This window comes from Enoplosus armatus, chromosome 7, assembly GCF_043641665.1.
Source record: "Enoplosus armatus isolate fEnoArm2 chromosome 7, fEnoArm2.hap1, whole genome shotgun sequence".
NCBI lineage: Eukaryota > Metazoa > Chordata > Actinopteri > Centrarchiformes > Enoplosidae > Enoplosus > Enoplosus armatus.
Window position 1 is genome coordinate 3,030,522 of NC_092186.1, and position 21,343 is coordinate 3,051,864.

At 40.9% G+C, this 21,343-nt stretch overlaps 1 protein-coding gene across 2 annotated transcripts in view; it reads right to left on the reverse strand.

Moving 5' to 3' along the window:
* Positions 1–16,942, reverse strand: part of gmds (GDP-mannose 4,6-dehydratase) — a 145,907-nt gene extending 128,965 nt beyond the window's left edge. For both annotated transcript variants that reach the window (XM_070909219.1, XM_070909220.1), the window contains exons 1-4: positions 16,764–16,942; positions 6,295–6,339; positions 4,486–4,573; positions 2,239–2,348 (exon numbers count right to left, since the gene is read on the reverse strand). In XM_070909219.1, the coding sequence (XP_070765320.1) occupies positions 2,239–2,348; positions 4,486–4,573; positions 6,295–6,339; positions 16,764–16,862 (342 nt within the window). In that variant the 5' untranslated portion in view covers positions 16,863–16,942. The remainder of the gene's footprint in view (positions 1–2,238; positions 2,349–4,485; positions 4,574–6,294; positions 6,340–16,763) is intronic.
* Between the last annotated feature and the right edge of the window lie 4,401 nt (positions 16,943–21,343).

A 21,343-nucleotide genomic window follows, 5' to 3' on the forward strand; every position in this document is an offset into this window, starting at 1 on the left:
CAGACAGCTGTTTTCAACAAACCAGCTCTGATCAACCCACACCCCAGAGATGTGAGGGCTGACCTGGCTCTTCCAGTTTTTCTCAGAGATTCAAAGAATTAAAAGAAGTTGAACTGAATGATGAAATGACACCAATCTCATCCAAATATGGTCGGATTCAATGAAGAAATTACTACTATTGAAAAGCAGCGTCTCATGTTCACGTTACAAACGGCCTTATTATCTATGATCTGACTAAGCTCTTGGCTCCATATCCCACCCAAACCGCCATGGTGACGGAGGATCAGTGCTGCCTGGAGACTGTGTGTCAGATCCCAGCGTGGAGGGGCAGGAGGAGGGGGGGGTGGCGCCGAGGGATCTCCTGGGATCACAGTGGAGCTCCGAGACAAAAGGGACATTGTGGCACAGACTGACCCATCCAAGAAAACATTACTTCCTGTCCCATCAGCTCCAGTATCCTCCGCACATGAGCTGCTCACTTCCCAGAACTGAAAGTCCCTTTTAACATCATCTGCTGTTAACCATTCACAGTCAGTGCGGACACTCAAACACAGTTCACTGTATTTGTGGAGGAACCGACATCCACCGAGTTTCAAATAATGATCTTACTAGACAACAAGGTTTTTACATTTACTAGATGCAACAGTGAAAACCCAAGACAGCAAAAGAAGAAATGGGTGCTAGAGACTTAAAGCAGAGTGTTGTAGGCACTACATGTATGTTCAAGCCCATTAATTACAAGTGTTAAATTACTGCTGACAAAGCATAACTCCAGTTTTTGGAACAGTGTGCTTTCCGTGCAATCGCTGGCTACAACTCATGTTAGTTCTGCTATGAAAAAAAACTCAAGAGGCCGTGAAAGCTGCTTGCCATACTAGCTAATCCTTCCATTAATCAATATTTTATCATTAAAGCGGAACTTTGCACATCAAAGTCTGACAAGAAGAAGTCAGAAAGAAGGGAGTTTACCAGACCTCTGTAGCCCGCTCCTCATCTCTGCAACTGTCTGCAGTCTGGTTGCATTGTGGGTAATGTAGGCACCAGGTTTTTACAAGGAAGAAGAATGTGTGGAATAAAAATATATATTTGGTTCTGCTGCATCGACTTTTATCTTTTTTTTTTTTTTCTAACTCTCCATCGTGAGTCCGACAATGTTATTGGAGTCGGAGCTAAATCAGTGGAGTACTCTTTTAACGAAAACCGCTGGTCACACATTCAAAAGTCACAGACAAAAACACATACAGTAACATGCTTTGGAAAATTTAGATTTAGATTTATCACCAACTCTGCTGTTCTATGCAGCTTTAGGTTTTGGTTTTGCAGCACATTTGCTGTTGGTTCACTCTCAACATCTAGCAGCTAAAGAGCCAGATCTGTTCTCAGGAGAAGAGACCAAACCAGAGCAAAACGGAAAGTAAATATTGGTCTTAAGTGAACACTGAGTTAATTTTTCTTTGGACATTTCAAAAGGTGATAATTCTGTTGCAAGCAGGTGCAATATTCACTCTCGCTTTAGCTCTGTTTTGGTCTCCACCAACTCCTGAGAAAAATATCTGGCTTTTTAGCTGCTAGATGTTCCAGTTTCCTCACCAGCTAGAAGCTAACTCTGTCTCAAGACTGAAGACTCTGCCCCTGGAGAGCACCTTATTCACAAAAGCTTCTGTTAAGTAACCAAATTTCACACTTTAGAAAGTCCTTGAATGCAGCAACAAGAAGAATAGTCATAACAGCCCCGGCTCAAATATCTAGTATGGTGTGATAATAGATTACCCCTGAATAAATAATTAATGTGATGGATTACAAATCAGTCAAACCAGATCATCACCTTAAAAGGTTAGCAACCATCTCATTTTACATTGTGAGTCAACAGGTCAGATTTCACTGGAAATCTGTATTGTGACAAGTGCTCCATGGCACAAAACAGGAAGCAGTTTTACTTTCGAACTAACACACAACTTCATTCATTACTCATCTAGTCCAACTGCATGACTTCAAATTCACTATGATTACACTATGTTGTTGGAATGCATATTCACCGTTATCAAGACTGTTATCAGCTCTTTTCCTTTGCCTGGCTCTCCAAAACAAACCCATGAGCAGTGATTCCAGGGAATGGGAAGTAAAATAACAATGTTTATCGGAAAAGTCGAATCAGAAAGGTGGTTTTCATTTGGAGGACCACAGTGTGTTGCATAGACTAAAGATCCATGAGAGTGGGACTTTGTGGGATCACACTACCTTGACGTGACTCTGAGCTCCCAGGTTGTAGATCTCTGTAGGCTTCACCTGGTTGATGATCTTCACCAGACACGTGCTGTCAGTCAGATCGCCATAATGCAGCTTCATGTCTGACAAAAAGAGGGACAAACACACACTCAAATACTCGCCTGCAAAACAGGACTCGCTTGAATACACACACAAACATAGACGGCCATTTTCATATTTAAAAACGAATATTAGTTCCTGCAGTAATTCACACTTATTGGTCCTTCACATATTAACTCACTGTGACTTTGTTTGTTTTTGACATATCATAGATGTCAAATATCAACGAACAATGTGAAATCTGGGGGAAGAGTTTTTCACCCAGGTTTTAAAGTACCAAGCTCTCATTCATATTGTCCCACAGCTTACATATAAATACAGTGCATCCGGAAAGTATTCACGGCGCTTCACTTTTTCCACATTTTGTTATGTTACACCCTTATTCCAAAATGGATTAAATTAATTTTTTTCCTCAAAATTCTACACACAACACCCCATAATGACAATGTGAAAAAAGTTTTTTTGAAATCTTTGCAAATTTATTAAAAATAAAAAACTAAGAAATCACATGTACATAAGTATTCACAGCCTTTGCCATGAAGCTCAAAATTGAGCTCAGGTGCATCCTGTTTCCACTGATCATCCTTGAGATGTTTCTGCAGCTTAATTGGAGTCCACCTGTGGTAAATTCAGTTGATTGGACATGATTTGGAAAGGCACACATCTGTCTATATAAGGTCCCACAGTTGACAGTGCATGTCAGAGCACAAACCAAGCATGAAGTCAAAGGAATTGTCTGTAGACCTCCGAGACAGGATTGTCTCGAGGCACAAATCTGGGGAAGGTTACAGAAAAATTTCTGCTGCTTTGAAGGTCCCAATGAGCACAGTGGCCTCCATCATCCGTAAGTGGAAGAAGTTCGGAACCACCAGGACTCTTCCTAGAGCTGGCCGGCCATCTAAACTGAGTAATCGGGGGAGAAGGGCCTTAGTCAGGGAGGTGACCAAGAACCCGATGGTCACTCTGTCAGAGCTCCAGAGTTCCTCTGTGGAGAGAGGAGAACCTTCCAGAAGGACAACCATCTCTGCAGCAATCCACCAATCAGGCCTGTATGGTAGAGTGGCCAGACGGAAGCCACTCCTTAGTAAAAGGCACATAGCAGCCCGCCTGGAGTTTGCCAAAAGGCACCTGAAGGACTCTCAGACCATGAGAAACAAAATTCTCTGGTGTGATGAGACAAAGATTGAACTCTTTGGTGTGAATGCCAGGCGTCACGTTTGGAGGAAACCAGGCACCGCTCATCACCAGGCCAATACCATCCCTACAGTGAAGCATGGTGGTGGCAGCATCATGCTGTGGGGATGTTTTTCAGCGGCAGGAACTGGGAGACTAGTCAGGATAGAGGGAAAGATGAATGCAGCAAAGTACAGAGACATCCTGGATGAAAACCTGCTCCAGAGCGCTCTTGACCTCAGACTGGGGCGACGGTTTATCTTTCAGCAGGACAACGACCCTAAGCACACAGCCAAGATATCAAAGGAGTGGCTTCAGGACAACTCTGTGAATGTCCTTGAGTGGCCCAGCCAGAGCCCAGACTTGAATCCGATTGAACATCTCTGGAGAGATCTGAAAATGGCTGTGCACCGACGCTTCCCATCCAACCTGATGGAGCTTGAGAGGTGCTGCAAAGAGGAATGGGTGAAACTGCCCAAAGATAGGTGTGCCAAGCTTGTGGCATCATATTCAAAAAGACTTGAGGCTGTAATTGCTGCCAAAGGTGCATCAACAAAGTATTGAGCAAAGGCTGTGAATACTTATGTACATGTGATTTCTCAGGTTTTTTATTTTTAATAAATTTGCAAAAATCTCAAAAACTTTTTTCACGTTGTCATTATGGGGTGTTGTGTGTAGAATTTTGAGGAAAAAAATGAATTTAATCCATTTTGGTATAAGGCTGCAACATAACAAAATGTGGAAAAAGTGAAGCGCTGTGAATACTTTCCGGATGCACTGTATAGGCCGCCTGTGTTTATACTGGTGTTCAGGACGTTCAGGATGAACACATGATAAAACAGTATCTCTAAGCAGGAGAATTGGAAAGACAAAATGTCTTATCAACATCAAATTTGATTGAAGGTGATTTTGAAGGTGACAGATAATATCTAACTATCTAACTATGTTAACCATCACTGACACTGATGGTGTAGAGAGGATACTCACTGCCTTCAGTGTGCGTCTGAGGGTTCTGGTAAAGATGCTCAATGCGACCCGTGTTGAAGGAGCTGGAGCGACGCAGAATACCATGAACCTGTGAGAAAAGGAGACGGAAGAAATGGATACAAGGAGATGGATTCATGTCAGGCTTTATAATACCACCTACCACAAACATTACCATGCTTAGCTAACTTTGTAGACCACTTTCATATTGTCTTAAAAACAGTAATGTTTTGATGTTAGTAGGATGTTCATGCAAACTGCTCCACTGAAAAAAAAAAAAAAAACTGCTGATCATAGCTTTTACTGTGAAGCAACTGGCAGAGATAGTTGAGTTACCCCCACATTTACACATGTGGACTGGAGCAGCCATAGGGTGCCAGTCACTGTCAATAAAATCTCAATGCATGCGGTTGCAGCTGCCACTGAAACTCAAAGACTCAAAATTGGACGAGCAGCAGGACGGAGGGAGTTGAGAAAGATTCAACTTTATGTAAATATCCTCTGAAGCACCGTGGCAACAACCAGCGCTTGTTTCGATTCTCGCCAACAATACCACGACCAGCTCAAACACACACACACACACACACACACACACACACACACACACACACACACACACACACACACACACACACACACACAGGCCATAATACAAACTAATGTCATCTTACATTTGGGGGTTTGTTTAAATGTCACAATGGCATGAACCCCCTTAGATGTACTATTTAGCTATAGTTGAAGTATATGTATTTTTTATACACTGATTATTTTATTTCTTTAAATGTGACAACAGATTTAAAATGTGACACAGTGGCCTACTTTGATTAACAGTGTTACAGATTACAGTATTTTGTATTGCAAAAGTTGATATAGGGTTAGTGACAAGTCATGACAATATTGTGTGTCATGACTAAAGCTCACTGTGTTTTTAATGCTGCCTGTGATCTGTGATCTGTACTCCATGTTCTGGGGGGGGGGATGTGTGAGGAAGCTCTGCTCAGGGAAGATAACAGAACCTGATCCAAGGGGAGTCCATTAGTGGGAGGACGCTGTGCCCTGACCTCACTTCCTTTATTCACTGTGTACTTCCTGCCTGCCTGTGCGCTCCTCTTTAATGCCACCCCCCTCCCCCCTCCACATGCAGCATCCCCAGCCTGGACCCAGTCCACTTCCTCTCTGCTGTCTCCGAGGCAGGCAGCAGATGGCGAGGCTGACGAGGCAGGCTGGGATGAAGGTGTGTGTTTGTGTGTGTGCTGCTGCACATGGGAGGGGAAATGAAGTCATGCAGCTACTGTCAGGAAAACACAATGAGCACTAGCGCGACATGAATGTAAAGTCACTTTTCATGGGTGTGAAACCAACGCCGAAGCCTTACGTAGCTTCAGTCGCTCAGAAACAGCTCGTTAACCTCTGCGTCCATCGACAGGCTGTTGACTTTTTGTGCTCCTGAAAACACACCACGCAGCAGGTGAAAGTTACTGACCTCACTTGTATGACCGTATAATAACAACCATTTCCCTGTTAATGGGCTGACCCGGGGGTAAAAGGTGAGGGGTGAACAGGCTCAAAGCGCCCCAAAGGGTCTTATCAGGGTGAGGTGTGAGTCAGTCAAGTTACGTCACGATCCCTCAAGAGCTCCCACACACTGCTGAGGCTGGATCCAGCTTATCGGGGGAATGTCGCTCTGTGTGTGTCTGTGTTCGTTGGCATTCACGAGTGTCTGCATTCATTTCTGTGTATGTGTGTGTGTCTGAGCTTTCAAAGGACCAATTCTTGGTACTGTTCAGTCTGCGGTCTGGTTTTCTCGCTCACCTCATAGCCCTTAGAGAGCAGGAACTCAGCCAGGTACGAACCATCCTGAAAAGACAAAAGACAGCACCCTGTTAAAACCTGTAAAATGTCATTGAAAATACACAGTTCAGTATTTGAGTATCTTGAAGTAAATTGAACTGAATCTTGTACCAAGTGAATCACAGCACGAACACGATAAAACATGACCGCCAAAGTTTGGACAAACTGAATTCAAGATATCACCACGTGTAAATGATTCACACACTCTTTGTTGAACCATTGTGTAGTGCAACTAACAACAGATATACACACAGGCGGGACCGTACCAAATATTGATGTAGTAGTAAACTTATATAACCTAACAACAGTGGGAGACCAGGGCCTCCAAAGGGCCCTGAGAAAATATTTGAAATGAATATCATAATACATCTGCTTAATAGATATTAATGTAAAACCTTTACATGCAATTAATTGATCATGTAATTAATAGATTATGTAAGATTTTGATGTAAAGTAGTTGTTTCAAGATGGTGATCCCTTGAGATAAACAATGAAGCAGTTGAATAGGTACAGGAAACCAAATCTTTTCATTGATGATAATGCCAACAGGCAACATATTGGATGTTTTAGAGAGAACCTTTGGGGGGGGGGGGGGGGGGGACCAACCAAAAAAAAAATTTCTAAAGTCTAAATGGACTTTTAATGCAATTCTTCTTGGTGAAGCTGGCTGGTGCAGTGATTTGTTGGAAAGTAAACCTGTATATTGTTAATTCCGTGACACATTAATGGACATGAGTGGTAAAAGAAAAACTCTTTCATGGCGTTGGAACACGAGCACTGTAGCTGAAGGCTGAGTCCTGGGATCATTAGGTGTAACATCCACATGAATCAGGAGCTTTGGGCAGACATTGGGCCAATGTGTATGTGTGTGTGTTGGTGTGTGAGAGAGCGAGCCCTGTCAATAAGGTCTTGTTCCCCTCACCCATGTTACTTCTCGTCTTTTTTCCCTGCTCAGACTTTCCGACCGCACATTCTGGAACACTCTGGAACATTCCGAACTAGTCATGGCATTCATCCCTCAATCCCGCTCACATATGTGCACACACATTTACACGCACACACACACATACTCTCACACCGCCAGCATGCCAGCCCCCTGCTTCCTCTCCAGGTCTGGGGGTAACGGTCGAGGTGGAGGGCAGGGAGCAGAGGTGGAAGGGTCTGGGGGGGGGGGGGGGGGACACCCAAGAACCTGCACTGAGCGTCGGGCAGGATGGTCATGTTTTAGGCTAAATTAGGGCCTGCTCCTGGAGAGACTGTACAGGTGGGCCAAGCAAAGACACGAGATTTGCCCGTCGACGCTTTACACTCCCAAACTGACGACTACAAGCAGGAAAAACTCGGGAGCGCGTCTCTCAGGTTAGTTCACCGTGAGGTCCATTAAAGCAGTGTTAGTTAATTCATGCAGAAGAAAACAAACACGCAGGAAGCTGTTTTTGGCTCCTGTCTAAATTATTATGAGGATGAGGATTTTCTGGCTTCCTCATGCGTCAACCTTCTAATGGTTTTTGATGTACACAGGAACCTGACACACTGAGGTGGGAACTGTCAGGTCGTTGGGGCCTCCACTCTGCCACCTCTCCAAATTCAATGCATTTTGTAGTCCAATAGGTTTTTGAATATTGTGTCAACTCCTTTCTGGAAGCCATTGGCTCCTATTTTCTCACTATTATAACTTTGAAGGAATCTGAAAGTTGCTTGAGGACAGCTGTCCAAACATGTCTGCTTTTATTGCTGTCCAAGTAATGCACATTTTGATGGAATAGTTTTAAAGGGGGGTTGATTTAAAATGGGCACTATCATACAACAGAAATATAGATTTGAGTTCATTGTAATTCTGTGTAAAAACAAATAGAAAACAAAAAACGTATCTCTTTCAAGAGCTTTCAACCACATCTCACGGTCTTCATCAGAAGATGGTGTTTGCGCCGTTTTCGTGGAGACCATGACAAGTTGTCATGTCAGGGTGTCAATAACAGAAAAGAAATGCACGTTAATAATAACTTTAAGTGTCTCAGTATGACAGTGACCCTGAAAAGTAGCTTATTATTTACACCTGTGCTTTTCATTCTCCATAACAACCTCATCCACTGATGAAGACTGTGAGATGCAGTTGAACGCTGCGGGAAATCTAGTAAGTTGAGATATTTAACTGTGATGGTCAAATGAATGATTCTTTTTGCATGGGTTAATGTGGTCACCGTCTGTTGACAGACACAGTAGCTTTAAATGAAATCGTTTCTTGATCACATTGCATTACGTCTTTTTACCCTCCTGAATAAAGGCTTTTAATTTGGACTTGTTTTGAAATAGCAAATGTTTTACTTGTTTTATTAAAATGAATTTATGCCTTAATACTACTCTAAATGTTTTTTTAAGATAATTTTCAGCTTCTGCAGGTTGAGCACTCAGGTTGTGGGGTCGGTTGGCTCTGACGCCCAACCTGTTTCTGCCTAACCCAGGGGGGGAGATGGGCACGGGAACTGGCAGCCCCTCGCTCGTCCCCACGGCGTTCAAAGCTCCGGCCGGTGTCATGTTTTCCTGCCCCTGTGCCAGGGTCAAAGCGTTCCACGCCAGACCAATATGGAAAACAAGCCTGAAGAGCTGCAGCTCTGTTTCAAAACAAGAGGCTCCTTTGAGGCCGTATTAGCCCATAAACCCTGGCCTCACCTCGCTGTTTCCTGTTATGGGGAGCTGGGCGCTTGGTGGGAGCAGGGGGTTGGACACACACACAAACACACACACATACACACAACTACATGCTCACCTGCCAGGTCAACGTCAGACCACAAACTCCTCAAAGACTCATTTTAGCCTCGGACACAATACGATCCCTCTATAGCTACACTGAACTGAAGCCAAAGGGCTGGTTCAGCAACAGGAGGGTGAACGTTCATCGACGTGTAAGACAGTGATTGTCTCATATTTGAATACTGGTGCTATTAAAGTGTTAACTGAATCCCTCCTCTGATTGTCTGCAGTGTAAAAAACCCATGTGCTGCATACAGGTAGAGTACAGGTGTGAAACCACTGAACACAGCAGGTGAACTCAGTATTGCTCATTTTCTTAACTTTAAGGAATCTAACTGTTGTCCTTAAAGGGGCAACAATTTAATTAAATAATGTACAATACAAATCAAATAAAAGATACATTTATTTCCTGTGCGTAATGTACAGGCATATAGTGTATAAATACACACACTAATCATATTAAATTATTTTAAAAACAAATGTTTAGCTGTTTGGATGCATAGCTTTTTGTCTTTGAACAACATAACATAAAACCAGAGAAAACAAAGGTTAAGAACGGGGAAATCGGGGTGAAAGGATGGAAGGAAAAAAAAGCCTAAAGCTGATGTTGATGTTGGACTAAAGCAGTCCGTGTGTCGGAGAAATGTTAACAATGTTCACTCCCCACCCCCACCCCCCACCGTGTGCTATCATTAGATCCAATCAACATTCCCATCATCATCATTATCACATCATCATCGTGGGGTTTCATTAAGAGGATGGATACGCATCACTATCAGAAGGCGGCACTGCTGTGTGTGTGTGTGTGTTTCACAAGAAATCAATTCAGTTTTCACTCTTTCACAAAAGCCCATGTTTAGTTAATCACCACAAATGACTCAGACACTAGCTGTGTACCTTTCGATTCGAGTGCCAATACAATACCCGAGCAATACCCTTTTTTCATTTCATTTTCCATCCAAGAGCAGCCGTACAAGAACTTCGCCAACATAAAATACAAAAACGTACATCAGAGACTATCTGATCAAAATAAACAAGATCAGAAATCTGGTTGCGGTGAAATGATTGCCTAGCTTTGTTTCTTGACAGTTTTCGATATTAAATCGCTGCCCAAAACCTTTACCAGTAAGAACAATGTTAGAATAGCAATAAAAATAAACAACTTTTGTCACCTCCTCTTTTCTACATTATGCTGCATCTCTAAAAGCTTTGGGGAGATTAGTTGGCAGACACCCATCTCCTACACAGGTCACATGAACAAGGCTATTTATTAGCTAAATTAATTTTCAATCTTAAAATGGTGAGAAACACACTTTGTGAACAACAGATGATTGTTTTGACGGATGGGAAATATAGATATAATAGAGAAAAAGCTGAAAAACACTGACCATCCCATTAAAAACAATCTGTCCAGGAGAAATGTTCTAAACAATATAACAGACATCAAAGACGGAGGAGCGACAGCTTATGTCTGCTAATTCTGATTCTAATGAACGTTTTTAACAATTTTATGATGAAATATTTCAAAGTATTGCAACATTTTTAAGTGACAAAGTTCTTCCTCTGGTGTCATGAGGAGTCACTTTCACTTGGATGGAAAGCCTGACTGCATGTTGTGTGTCAGCCTGCCACCAACTATTCTTTTTATGATCTTTTAATCTGCAGATTATTTTCTAAACAAAGCATTTGGTCAATAAAATGTCAAATAATAGTGAAAAATAATTACCAAGAACCCAAGTTGACTTATTCAAATAGCTTGTTTTATCCAACCAACCTAAAGATATTCAGTTTACTGTCACCAAAGACAAAAAAAAACAGCAAAGATTCACTTTTGGCATTTGTACATATTTGTACATTCCAAACACTAAGCACAAATACACCGTAGTAAACAGTCATAACCTCTTTAACCATTTAGAATAACAACACAGCTGCTGTCATCACTTCAGCCAAAGAGAAGAAGGGAGTATGTGATGTCTTCACACAAACCCCAGCACTGTGAGTTTAGTACCCCCTGCTGGTGGAACAGTGAATTAATGGGGCCTTCACCAATACCACCACTGGGGCCGCTCTGTGACCTGTGATACCTCATTAGGCTTAGATCACCTGCATAACATTAAGGCAAAAAAAAATCTCACGGCAAAAAATCTTGACCCAAAGAACTAAAGACGTCTGTGTGCCTGCAGGCATGTATCTATGCAAACACAGAGTTCACGGCCGTACGTGTATTTATTTGTCATAGTCTAAGCTACAAATGAATCACTTTAATGTGCTTTCATTAGACCGCAAGGAGAAGCTGCCAAGCACGCCACTGGTCCGCAATTAGGCCTGATAGGTTTTAATGAAGCAGCAATCACAGCCCACAACACCCACAACACCCACACACACACATATAAACACACACTCACACACACATAAACATATAAACACACACATACAGCAGTAAGAAGGAACAGTTGGCGTGCTGTGTTAAGAGCAGCCTGAATCTCTCCCCTCCACTTTGGGACCAACTGAAATAAATGAACAGAGCTTCCTGGTATCGATATGATTCAGTAATCAGAAGCTCTGAAGAGGCGTCTTCTGCATACAGGAAGTACGCTGCTCACGACTCAGAGAGGAGACTCCAGCTAATGTCTCAGTAAAAAAAATATATGCGCTTATGATTCTTTCAGACATCGGGCATGTTAGATCAGGTCAGGTTCATCACAACAGCACACAGGGAGAAATTTCAGGGTCCATTTCAGCCATATTGAGTTGCAATATCCTGGAAAAGCCACGATGAGACTAGTGTGACAAGTTGATAAGATCTAAAAGTGTCACCATCACCTCAATAACGATATCTATAACATTAATTATTTCTAAATATGTCAGTGGATGATATTTCCTTCCTTGTATTGGCTCACTTCCGACGTTTCTCCTCATTAATTACAGTATGAGCGGTTGTAGATTCGGCTGACTGGTTGGTTGGTTGAACTTCAGGTCAGATGTTGCAGCTATTCTCCTCAGTTTAATTATATGGGATCCAGAGTAGATATACAGGCAATTTATCTCTTCAGAACTGTAATAAGAGTAATAAGAGTACATACGGTAAGAGATTCACATGGTCCAGTCCTACTCTGGCACCATAACGGCGACATTTTAACTCCCCTAAGTGCTCTGTTCCAGTGTTAATCTGTGTTCAGTCTTGTTGTCTTTCCTTGCTTTGCTTCCTCTCCGATGTATATAAAATTCATCAAAACTGAAAACACTTCCTGTATGGAAAATATATCAATGATTCCTGGTCTATGAAAAATGATCTCGTCATTTTATTTGAAAGGATTCTTCAGCTACACAGACATAATGAAACGGCATATCACAGATCTTGTGACGTGCGGTGCATCGCTGAATCGCCTGTACCATGACACCATAGTGTCTTGAGTTATTGTGTAAACTCCACGGCGGCAGCTGAACTTCTATCTGTTCCTGTCTAACTGCAAGTTAGCAGACTTCATTCAGAGGAGGAATCAGCCTTGAAGGAGCCATCAGCAGCCATTATGAGCGACAGAGGAGATGTGTGCACGGATTCTTAGCTTTATGATTATTATTTCTGGCACTCGCTCAGGTTCTATCCTGCGCTGCTAACAGCGGAGTCAGAGGAAGGAATGAGAGAAGTGTATCAAACGCCAACAAAGGATGAAGAAAAGAGGCTCGTAGGATGAGCATCATACCAGTTCAAGGGGTCGTATCGCAGTGAAGCGTTGTTTTCCCAACCAGAGGAGTTGAAGAAAATAGTGTGAACCTCAAAGCCAAAATAAAGTTTTACTGTCGAACAGAGAGGCCGAACCTGTCCTCTTCATAACCCCGGATCGTAAAACAGCACTATCAGCCAGAGCCCCTGCCCGGCTCTGCAGCTCTGCCTTGGCACTCAGGTGGTCTCCCATAACTCACACCCTCTCTGCCCGATACTTCACACTGAGACAGACTACAGCAGTCAAAGGTATTCAGACTGAGCAGCATGCTGCCCTGAAATTTATGAACAGTAGTTAGCCAGGCGATTTATGGCATCACTGTGACCCCGACAGCCCAGCTAGCGACTTCTGAGATGGTCTATCCAGATGCCTGCCTGCCTGCCCGCCTCCTGCATCGCCACGACCGGCAGCATAAAAATGAATTAACACTGTTATTCTTTGATTTCTGTTAAAGGGGAGAAGGAGGTTTGGAAAGTGCTGCTTGACAGAAGGAATGTGAGAGGTTGAAAATGACTTTCCAAGACCTCTGATAGCGGTCTTTTCCAGAGTTGCATGCAACAACTTTAACCTCACACACCTAACGATTAGTCAGTCGATCGAAAGAAAATGAGTTGCCAACTATTTCTATAATCCATATATTGTTTCAATCATTTTTCAAGCAAAAATGTCAAACATTTGCTGGTTCCAGCTTCATAAATGTAAGGATTTGCTGATTTTCTTTGTCATTTATGATAGAAAATGAAGAGTCTTTTTGGTTTTGGAATGTTGTTGACAACGAATGTCTAGTGGTGATATTATATCAATGTTGATTCAAAGAACAAGGCTCAATATGGCTTATCACTTCTATTCCAAGTTTTATTCCCAATATCTATTGATATATAGGACATTGTATGTAAATTAAATTGTATTTATAAGTAAATTATTAGATTAGAATGTCTGTCAAATAACTGACAAATCAAGGTACTTACAAAAATCTTCTACATCCAGTATTACAACATTGCTTGCAGTGGCCTAATACACCTTCATATATTACAGAAACAAATACCACATTATAAATAGTTAGCAAAATAGCAAAATCTCTACAAATCCGAATTGAGTTGTTAACTTAAAAAGAAGCGACTGAGTGCCTTAATTTTTACAGCAGGAATTATGGCCTATGAGGAACTGTTAAGTTATGACAAAAGAAATTATGTCTGTTGTTTTCATATAAAACCATGAATTTTGTGTTCATTCTTAATAATGATTTCAGATTTATGCGCATCTGTCAAAGGATGGAGGACTAAGTCTGGTGTACAAAGTATACACTGAACAATACTTTTAAAGGCTAATAAGAACATTCCTCAATATTGGGCATAATGAAAGTTATGACAAATAGGCATACATGTACTGTCGCAGTACATTTTAGAGTAATAATAATAATAATAATAATAACTACATAAATACAAATACATTAAATATAATAATCAAAAGTTAAATTATAAGTACATTAAGGTTGGATAAATACAAATGGATTAAATATGCACAAATTCAACCAATGACCAATTTCTTGCTGCATATCTGCAAATGTATAAGAATTTACTGAGTTATGAACCTCCTTAGAAAAAACTATGTGTCAGCCTCAGTCACCATAATACTGAATGCACTTGGGCGTGTTTGATGACAGAATTAATTATGGGCCCTTGTCCTTTCCTACTGTAACCATGACGACGACACAACTTCTCGACCTCCAGGCAAAGAGGCAAAGAAACTACAAAGCCGTAAGAGTAACATGATCGCAAACAGCCTCGACAACATCATCACTCCAGTAGTGTCATTTAACCACCGACTCACTGTGAAGTCATTCACGCTGTACAGAAATACCAGTAAGGCCAGTTCTGCCAAGCTCCCACTCCTCTCGGCACATTGTGTAGAAGCTTTGTTCTGATCCTTTAGATGTATAGCACATTTAGAGATCCACTAGGAAGGTCCAGGATTTGTTTTGGTTTTGGTTTTTTTAAACACTACTACTACTACACTACTAAATACTAATTTCTGATGGCTTTTAGGAGAAAATTGAAGAAAATAAGACAACCATGATGGCAAAAAATAGACCAGATAAATGAACACTTTATTATTAGCGTTTATCTTACCCTGTTCTCTCCTGCAGTATAACTAATAAGAAGCTATGGAATTAACTCAAGGCAAAACATTTGATTGCTTATCTAGGATCAGTGTCATTACCCCAAATGTAATATTGACCAACGTAGGAGAGCACCCAAATAAAAAATTATTAAACACAAACCCTAATATTAGTTAGTGACTGCAATTAGTTCAATTATTTCATGGTCTGTCGTTTCATGTTGGATCCAACATGCTGAATGGAGGAAAGGTTAGTTAATGTCAAACTAGCAGCAAAACAAAAAACTCTTGTCCGTTTTCTTCGGCTTTGGATAAGAGCTAGCTTTGCATTACAAGATGTATACATAACATGTATTTATCGTCTGCTGCAGAGAGACTGAGACTGACGTTACATCCATGTTACTGCGACTGCTCTTCGTAAATGAGCTGATCTGTTGCAACTTAGATATATAATATTATATATATATAATTAGATGCTCTCTGGACAGGCCTATCATATATCAACGTAGAACCTTTGTACCTTTTCCACCTCAGAGGGTACCAATATGTGAAATTTGGTTGTAAAATGAGCTAGGTAGCTAACTTTACCACAGCTATCTGTCACTCTGGGTGAGTATTTGGTCGATTATCTGGCTTAAGCCAACGTTAGCCAACAATGCTACCACGTTATCCAGCTATCTAGCTTCATTTCAGCAGTCACAGCGCATGCACAGAGCGACACACGTGCATCCAAACGTGCATCCACAGCATCAGATGTTCCATGCTCCATTATCTTTATGGAAGTCACTTTAAGTAGGCGAGCTCTGTATATTTATCTATATTTATACTGTATATAACATTGCGATAAGGATTTCAATTATATTGTCCCCCTTTCTCTACAACCACTTGATTCTTTTCTAATTAGAGCTAAAACTGTTAGTCAATTAATCGATCAACAGAAAAGTAATCATCAACTATCTTGATAAGTGATGAATTATTTGTCATTTTTCAAGCCGAACATCTGCTGGTTTCATCTTATCAAATGTGAGGATTTGCCACTTTTCTTGGTCATGATAGTAAACTGAATTGAATTGGCTGCGGGACATTACAGTCATGTTTCACTAATTGATTACATTTTAGAGACAATTAATTGATTAATTGAGAAAATAATCAACAGAATGAATATAAATAATCATTTGTTGCATTGTGATAAGTATTTCAACCACATCGCCAGGCCATGTTCCACTTTTCACTTTTAGGTCACCTGATTCTATTCTATTCATTCAGCATGCATAACTTATAACTTATAACTTGACTACATGAATACATGAAGTTAATACTAGAATGAGGACATCAAATCACACGCAACCAAGACTTATTTCCACTGTGGTCCTTGATGTAAAGACAGCAGAGACAGACACAGTTAAAACATATATCCTCATGATATACAGTATATATATATACATATACTTCTGGATGGGCTAAATAAAAACCTGTTTGGTGCCATTTAGCTGCTGCAGAAGGGACTTCTCTGGAAAAAACATTATAAGTAACACTAAATGGAAAGGTGGCTCATGTGTAACCTGAGAACTTCCTTGTAGTGGAGTTTGAGATGACAGGAGAAGAAATGATTTCTTCTTGGAAAACAAACATTTCTCAGTTTTAGGGCAAAGGGGGAGTTAATAGTGACAGACTGGGTTGTTAGCACCTGACACAGGTGGAGACGCCACCGGCAGTTACATACAAACGTCCCCCCCCCCTGACAGAAATCACGAGCATGTAGGCGTTGGATGTCTTAACAAGCAACTCGTTCATTCATCCCTACAGTGTAACTAGATGCTGCCTGGGGAACGTTACCTGTCCGGTGATGCCGGTGATAACCGCCACCTTCCTCTCCTTCTTCGGCTCTCCGTTTAGCGCGGAACTAACGGTCGCGGGCTCGGAGCACTGGGCCATGTCTGACCGGCTGGATGTTTGCAGTCTGTTGCCAAACCGACCGACAAAAACGACAAAAACCCGTCCGTGTGTTTACAATGTGAGCACCAAACGAGCCTCCTCAGCATCCGTAACCAAATCACACACCGATACAAACGGCTGTACGTAGCAGGAAGCGGCCGTGACATCAGCCAATGGGAAGAGAGCATGTAGAAGCAGCAGAGGAGAGTCAGTTAAAGAGGGCGGAGTGTCCGAGAGGGCGGAAGGGCGTTGGTCACAGCGCCGCCTAAAGGATGGAGGGAGAAAGGCCGTTTTATCTCTGACAGTTTTATTGTGAGAATCTTTGCTATTCCATGATATAATCTTACTTAAATTTAAAAAACTCTTGCATAAGTATCCCATTATTGGCTACAATTAAATGTATTTTGATGCAGATGCAAACATTTGATATCATAAATCAGCAAATTGCAGATCTTTTTCATTGTTTGAGTGCTTCTTGAAAAATCATGATCACACTTGAATGTAGGAAATTGTATATAATACAATACAATAATAATGTCATATGAATAAAGAAAGATTTAATGTGTAATATAAACATGAAATTGGGAAACAATTCAAGAAATGTTTAAAACTCAAGCTCAAAACTGAAACATTATTTCACCCTCCTTTTTACAATAAGTTGCTTGTAGGTCATTTTTATTTCATCACTGCAGTTTTTATTTCATATGTTTTTTTTCACAACAACATTTTTCCCAGTAACCGTTTAATTTCATAAACTTTTCATCACAAAGTCTTTGTCTGTCAATCCAAATAAACTGACTTTCTGTCACTTTGGTCTGAATGAGCTAACCCTTTATTATCTGAATAAGTGCATATACAGGGTTCCCCATACTACAACATTTCTGTAACTTTATAGAGTCGTTACATTTCCTAAAATAATTGAAATAATAAATAAAGAATCCCTCTTTAATATGTTTTGTTACAAACAATTTCTGCAGTATGCTGGGGAATTGCAAGGAATACTTACTGTGTTCAGATGACATGTGGTCTATACCTAGACCAGCAGTCCCTAACCTTTTTAGCTTGTGACCCCTTAAAATGAAGCAATGTCTGCTTGTGACCATCTTCACAGGTTGCATTTGTTTACTGGTTGTGACCAAATTGTGACCTTTTTTCCTTGCTTTATCTGAATAATGGTAAAATTATCTCATAATTCACAAGAATAAAGCAAAGATTAAAATGTCTGAAAATTAAACTCAGTTTGGTGTAGCAGTTTTTTCTGCTTTCCTGTCCTCTTAAATATCTTGTGAGCCCTCAGATTTGTCTTGTCACCCCTTGTGGGGGTCCTGATCCCCAGGTTTTTAATTAATCATTTGTCTTGTTGGCAAAAAATAGCCAATATTAGTGTTGTTGGGTATCACAGTGTCTTATACCTGACAAACTCTCACTGACCCCCCCCCAGAACACAAACACAAGCTATACGTTATATTAACGTACATCACCCCTGTCCCCACTGCGTTACATTAACGCACCCACCCCCTACTGGACACTTTATCTGGACACTTTACTTTATTCTGGTCACTGCACTGTTGTTATTTATCTTATCTTATTTTTTTTTTTTTATTTTATTTTTATTCTTATTTTAGCTTTTATATTCTACTTATTTGTTATCAAAACAATAGCACCTTCAGACCACAGCAAATTCCTTGTAATGTATGTTACTTGGCAATAAACAGTTTCTGATTCTGATTCTGATTCTGATTCTGATTCTGATATAGTCTCAGTGATTTAGTCTTGCTCACTCTTTATTGACATACTGAAACGTTTGCACGCTCTCAGCTTTGTATCTGAATGCAAAGACAAGAGATGCTGAAGCTAAATAAAGATTTCTTTTAGAAAATTATCAATTTTCAAAATCCCCGCAGCAGTGAAACGTGAGTCTCTTCTGGCTCTGGAGAGAGCAAAAACACAGATAATAGACATTCTGAACATCTAATTCTGTACATTCACTAGGAAATCAACTTCCAGTAGCTACAATGCTGACGTGTGCTGAGAGGACATTTCTCTGTGAGTGAGTGTGTGTTCGTGTGTGTGTGCATGCACTGCGACATTTCTAAATATGTAGTCGTTTTTTACAGCAGCATTATCAAAGGCCAAATAAAGAAATGCACCATAAAACATAATTGCCCTGACAACTTTTTGTGTAAATGTGGTTCAGTAAACATCCTGGTCCAACAATCACAGTCTGTTGGTTTCATATTTAAGGAACAAGTATAATACCTCCTCTCTTACAGATGCATGTTGGTGGGCATGCATTGTTCAAACCCACAGAACCGTATCTCTAATTTTAGTAAAGATCCCAAAGTTTCTAAAAACACAAAATATGTCAACGTCAGACATGAAAAAATGTGTGTACGATAAAAAGGGGCCATGTTTCCATTTGCTCCAATGGAAACCCATGAAACAAACTGCAAGTAGCATTAATAGCATTAATATAGTATTAATAAAGTGTGGAAATTTCTAATTCTAATTCTAATTTCAATTCAGTGGAAATTTATGAGGAAAATCTGGGTTTGAGTAGATACATTTGTTATAGATTTGACGCGTCAGTCTGCCAAAATAAACACAATCTCAGGAGCAGAACTTTCTATATCGACCCTGACAGAGGAATTCATTTCACATCACTTGAGACGCTATCTTAACAGGAGCGATCAAACACTCAGAGCAGCTCCTAATCTCTTATTATTCTTGAACATGTGAGTGTGTATCACAACATCTGCTCCAGCTGAGAGTGTCAGTAGCGCTGTGAAAGCCCTCTCTCACTGTTCGACTTCCCAGGGTGCACAACGTGAGGCGAGGTGTGATTTCATTACAGTCTAAAGTAAACATCATCGTACAAAGAGAAAAAAAAACAAGTGCCTGGGGTCCTGAGAAGCACAGCAGTCTGCTCCTCCACCCTGCCTGATCAAAAGAGAACAACACACAGCTCTGTTACAGCTCGGGGCTCTTCTCCTTCTCTTCTCTTGTTTGGACGGCAGGTGTCTCGCTGTGTGTTTCGAGGTATTTGACTCTCACTGTGTGTGCACTGCTGTGCAGAGACCTTCATCCATCACACATGTGTTGTGTCTGTGGGAACACTAAAGAGTGCAGGGTTAAGTTCAACTGAGAGAATAGAAGATGGATGGTCACTCTCATAGAGAAGCGAGCAATCAGCCCAAGACCCACCCCTTCTGAAGTGTCCATGAGCCAGATTGAATCCACAAACAAACTGTGGAAAAGTAAGTTTCAAAAATGGGTCAGTAACAAAACAAAGAATAATGGCTCCCCTACTTCTTTTCTTTGTGCACAGCTTTTGTTTGCCATCTTAAGCTCTGGCACAACCTGCTGGTTCTCATTGTCTTTAACTCTGAAAGCAGTGCTGCAAATGTGTACTTGTGTCCGTGTACAAACATGTGTTCACACCAGTGACAAATTAAAGGAAAAAACTCAATAAATGAACGAAGAAACCACAAATGCAGATGCTATTACAGAGCTGATCAGGCAAAATGAAAAGATCTGAGTAAGTTTATGAAATATTTCAGTCCCTATGGGAGGGGTATCTTTCAGGGTGACCAGTCTGTCACATGCATGCCTCTATAGGTCATACCTGGGAGGCTGACAAACCCAGACACAAGGCACCAGCAAACATTAAAAAGATAAGATAGTAACATCCGTGTTCAAATGGTGAGAGTCCCATTATCTACTGAACAGAAAGAAGAATGTGTCTCTGTATCTTATTGAAACGTCAGACAGAAATAAACAGATCTTGGAGATTTAATTGAGACGAGGTTGTGAAATGATTTATAGATTTTGGTCGGAGCTGGACTTCCTCTTCTCTTCCTGTCCCCAGCGCCTCTCACTTGTTTATTTAGTCTGATAAATTAAGCTGAGACAGCAATCTGATATTTTGATGTACTGGAAAGTTCCCCACGTAGATATTATAGACATTTCAAAACATGTCACAGAGAGGCTTTATGTGAAAGCTGACATACTAGACAACGTCTAGTATGTTTATAGGAAACATTTCTCAGTTGGGGAAGCTGATTGGAAGTGCTTCAACACATCAAGTAAGGAGAGAAATGCCCTCATATTTCTACTTTGACCCATGTTAGTTGTCTTCTCTGTCTTACACTCCCTTCGTCTCTCCTGAACAGGCAGAAATCCCTCACCGTGCTCAGAGAGGAGTTTGTTTTTTTTCAGGTGAACGATACTGAATCAGCTGTTGAATGAGGTTTGGATTCTCAGCCGCTGAATGTGTGACGTGATGATGAACCCTCCAGACGCTGTAGCTCCAACAGTGCTGCATTAATCACTGGACATCCAACCATCAATACAGACGTTCAAACAGAATCTCATCAGTCAAATCAAATCATTAAATGTAATCAAGACAATTAAATGTAGCACTGACAATTCTTCTTGTACAATTCTTGACAGATTAAAGGATATATTAAAGGATGTATTTT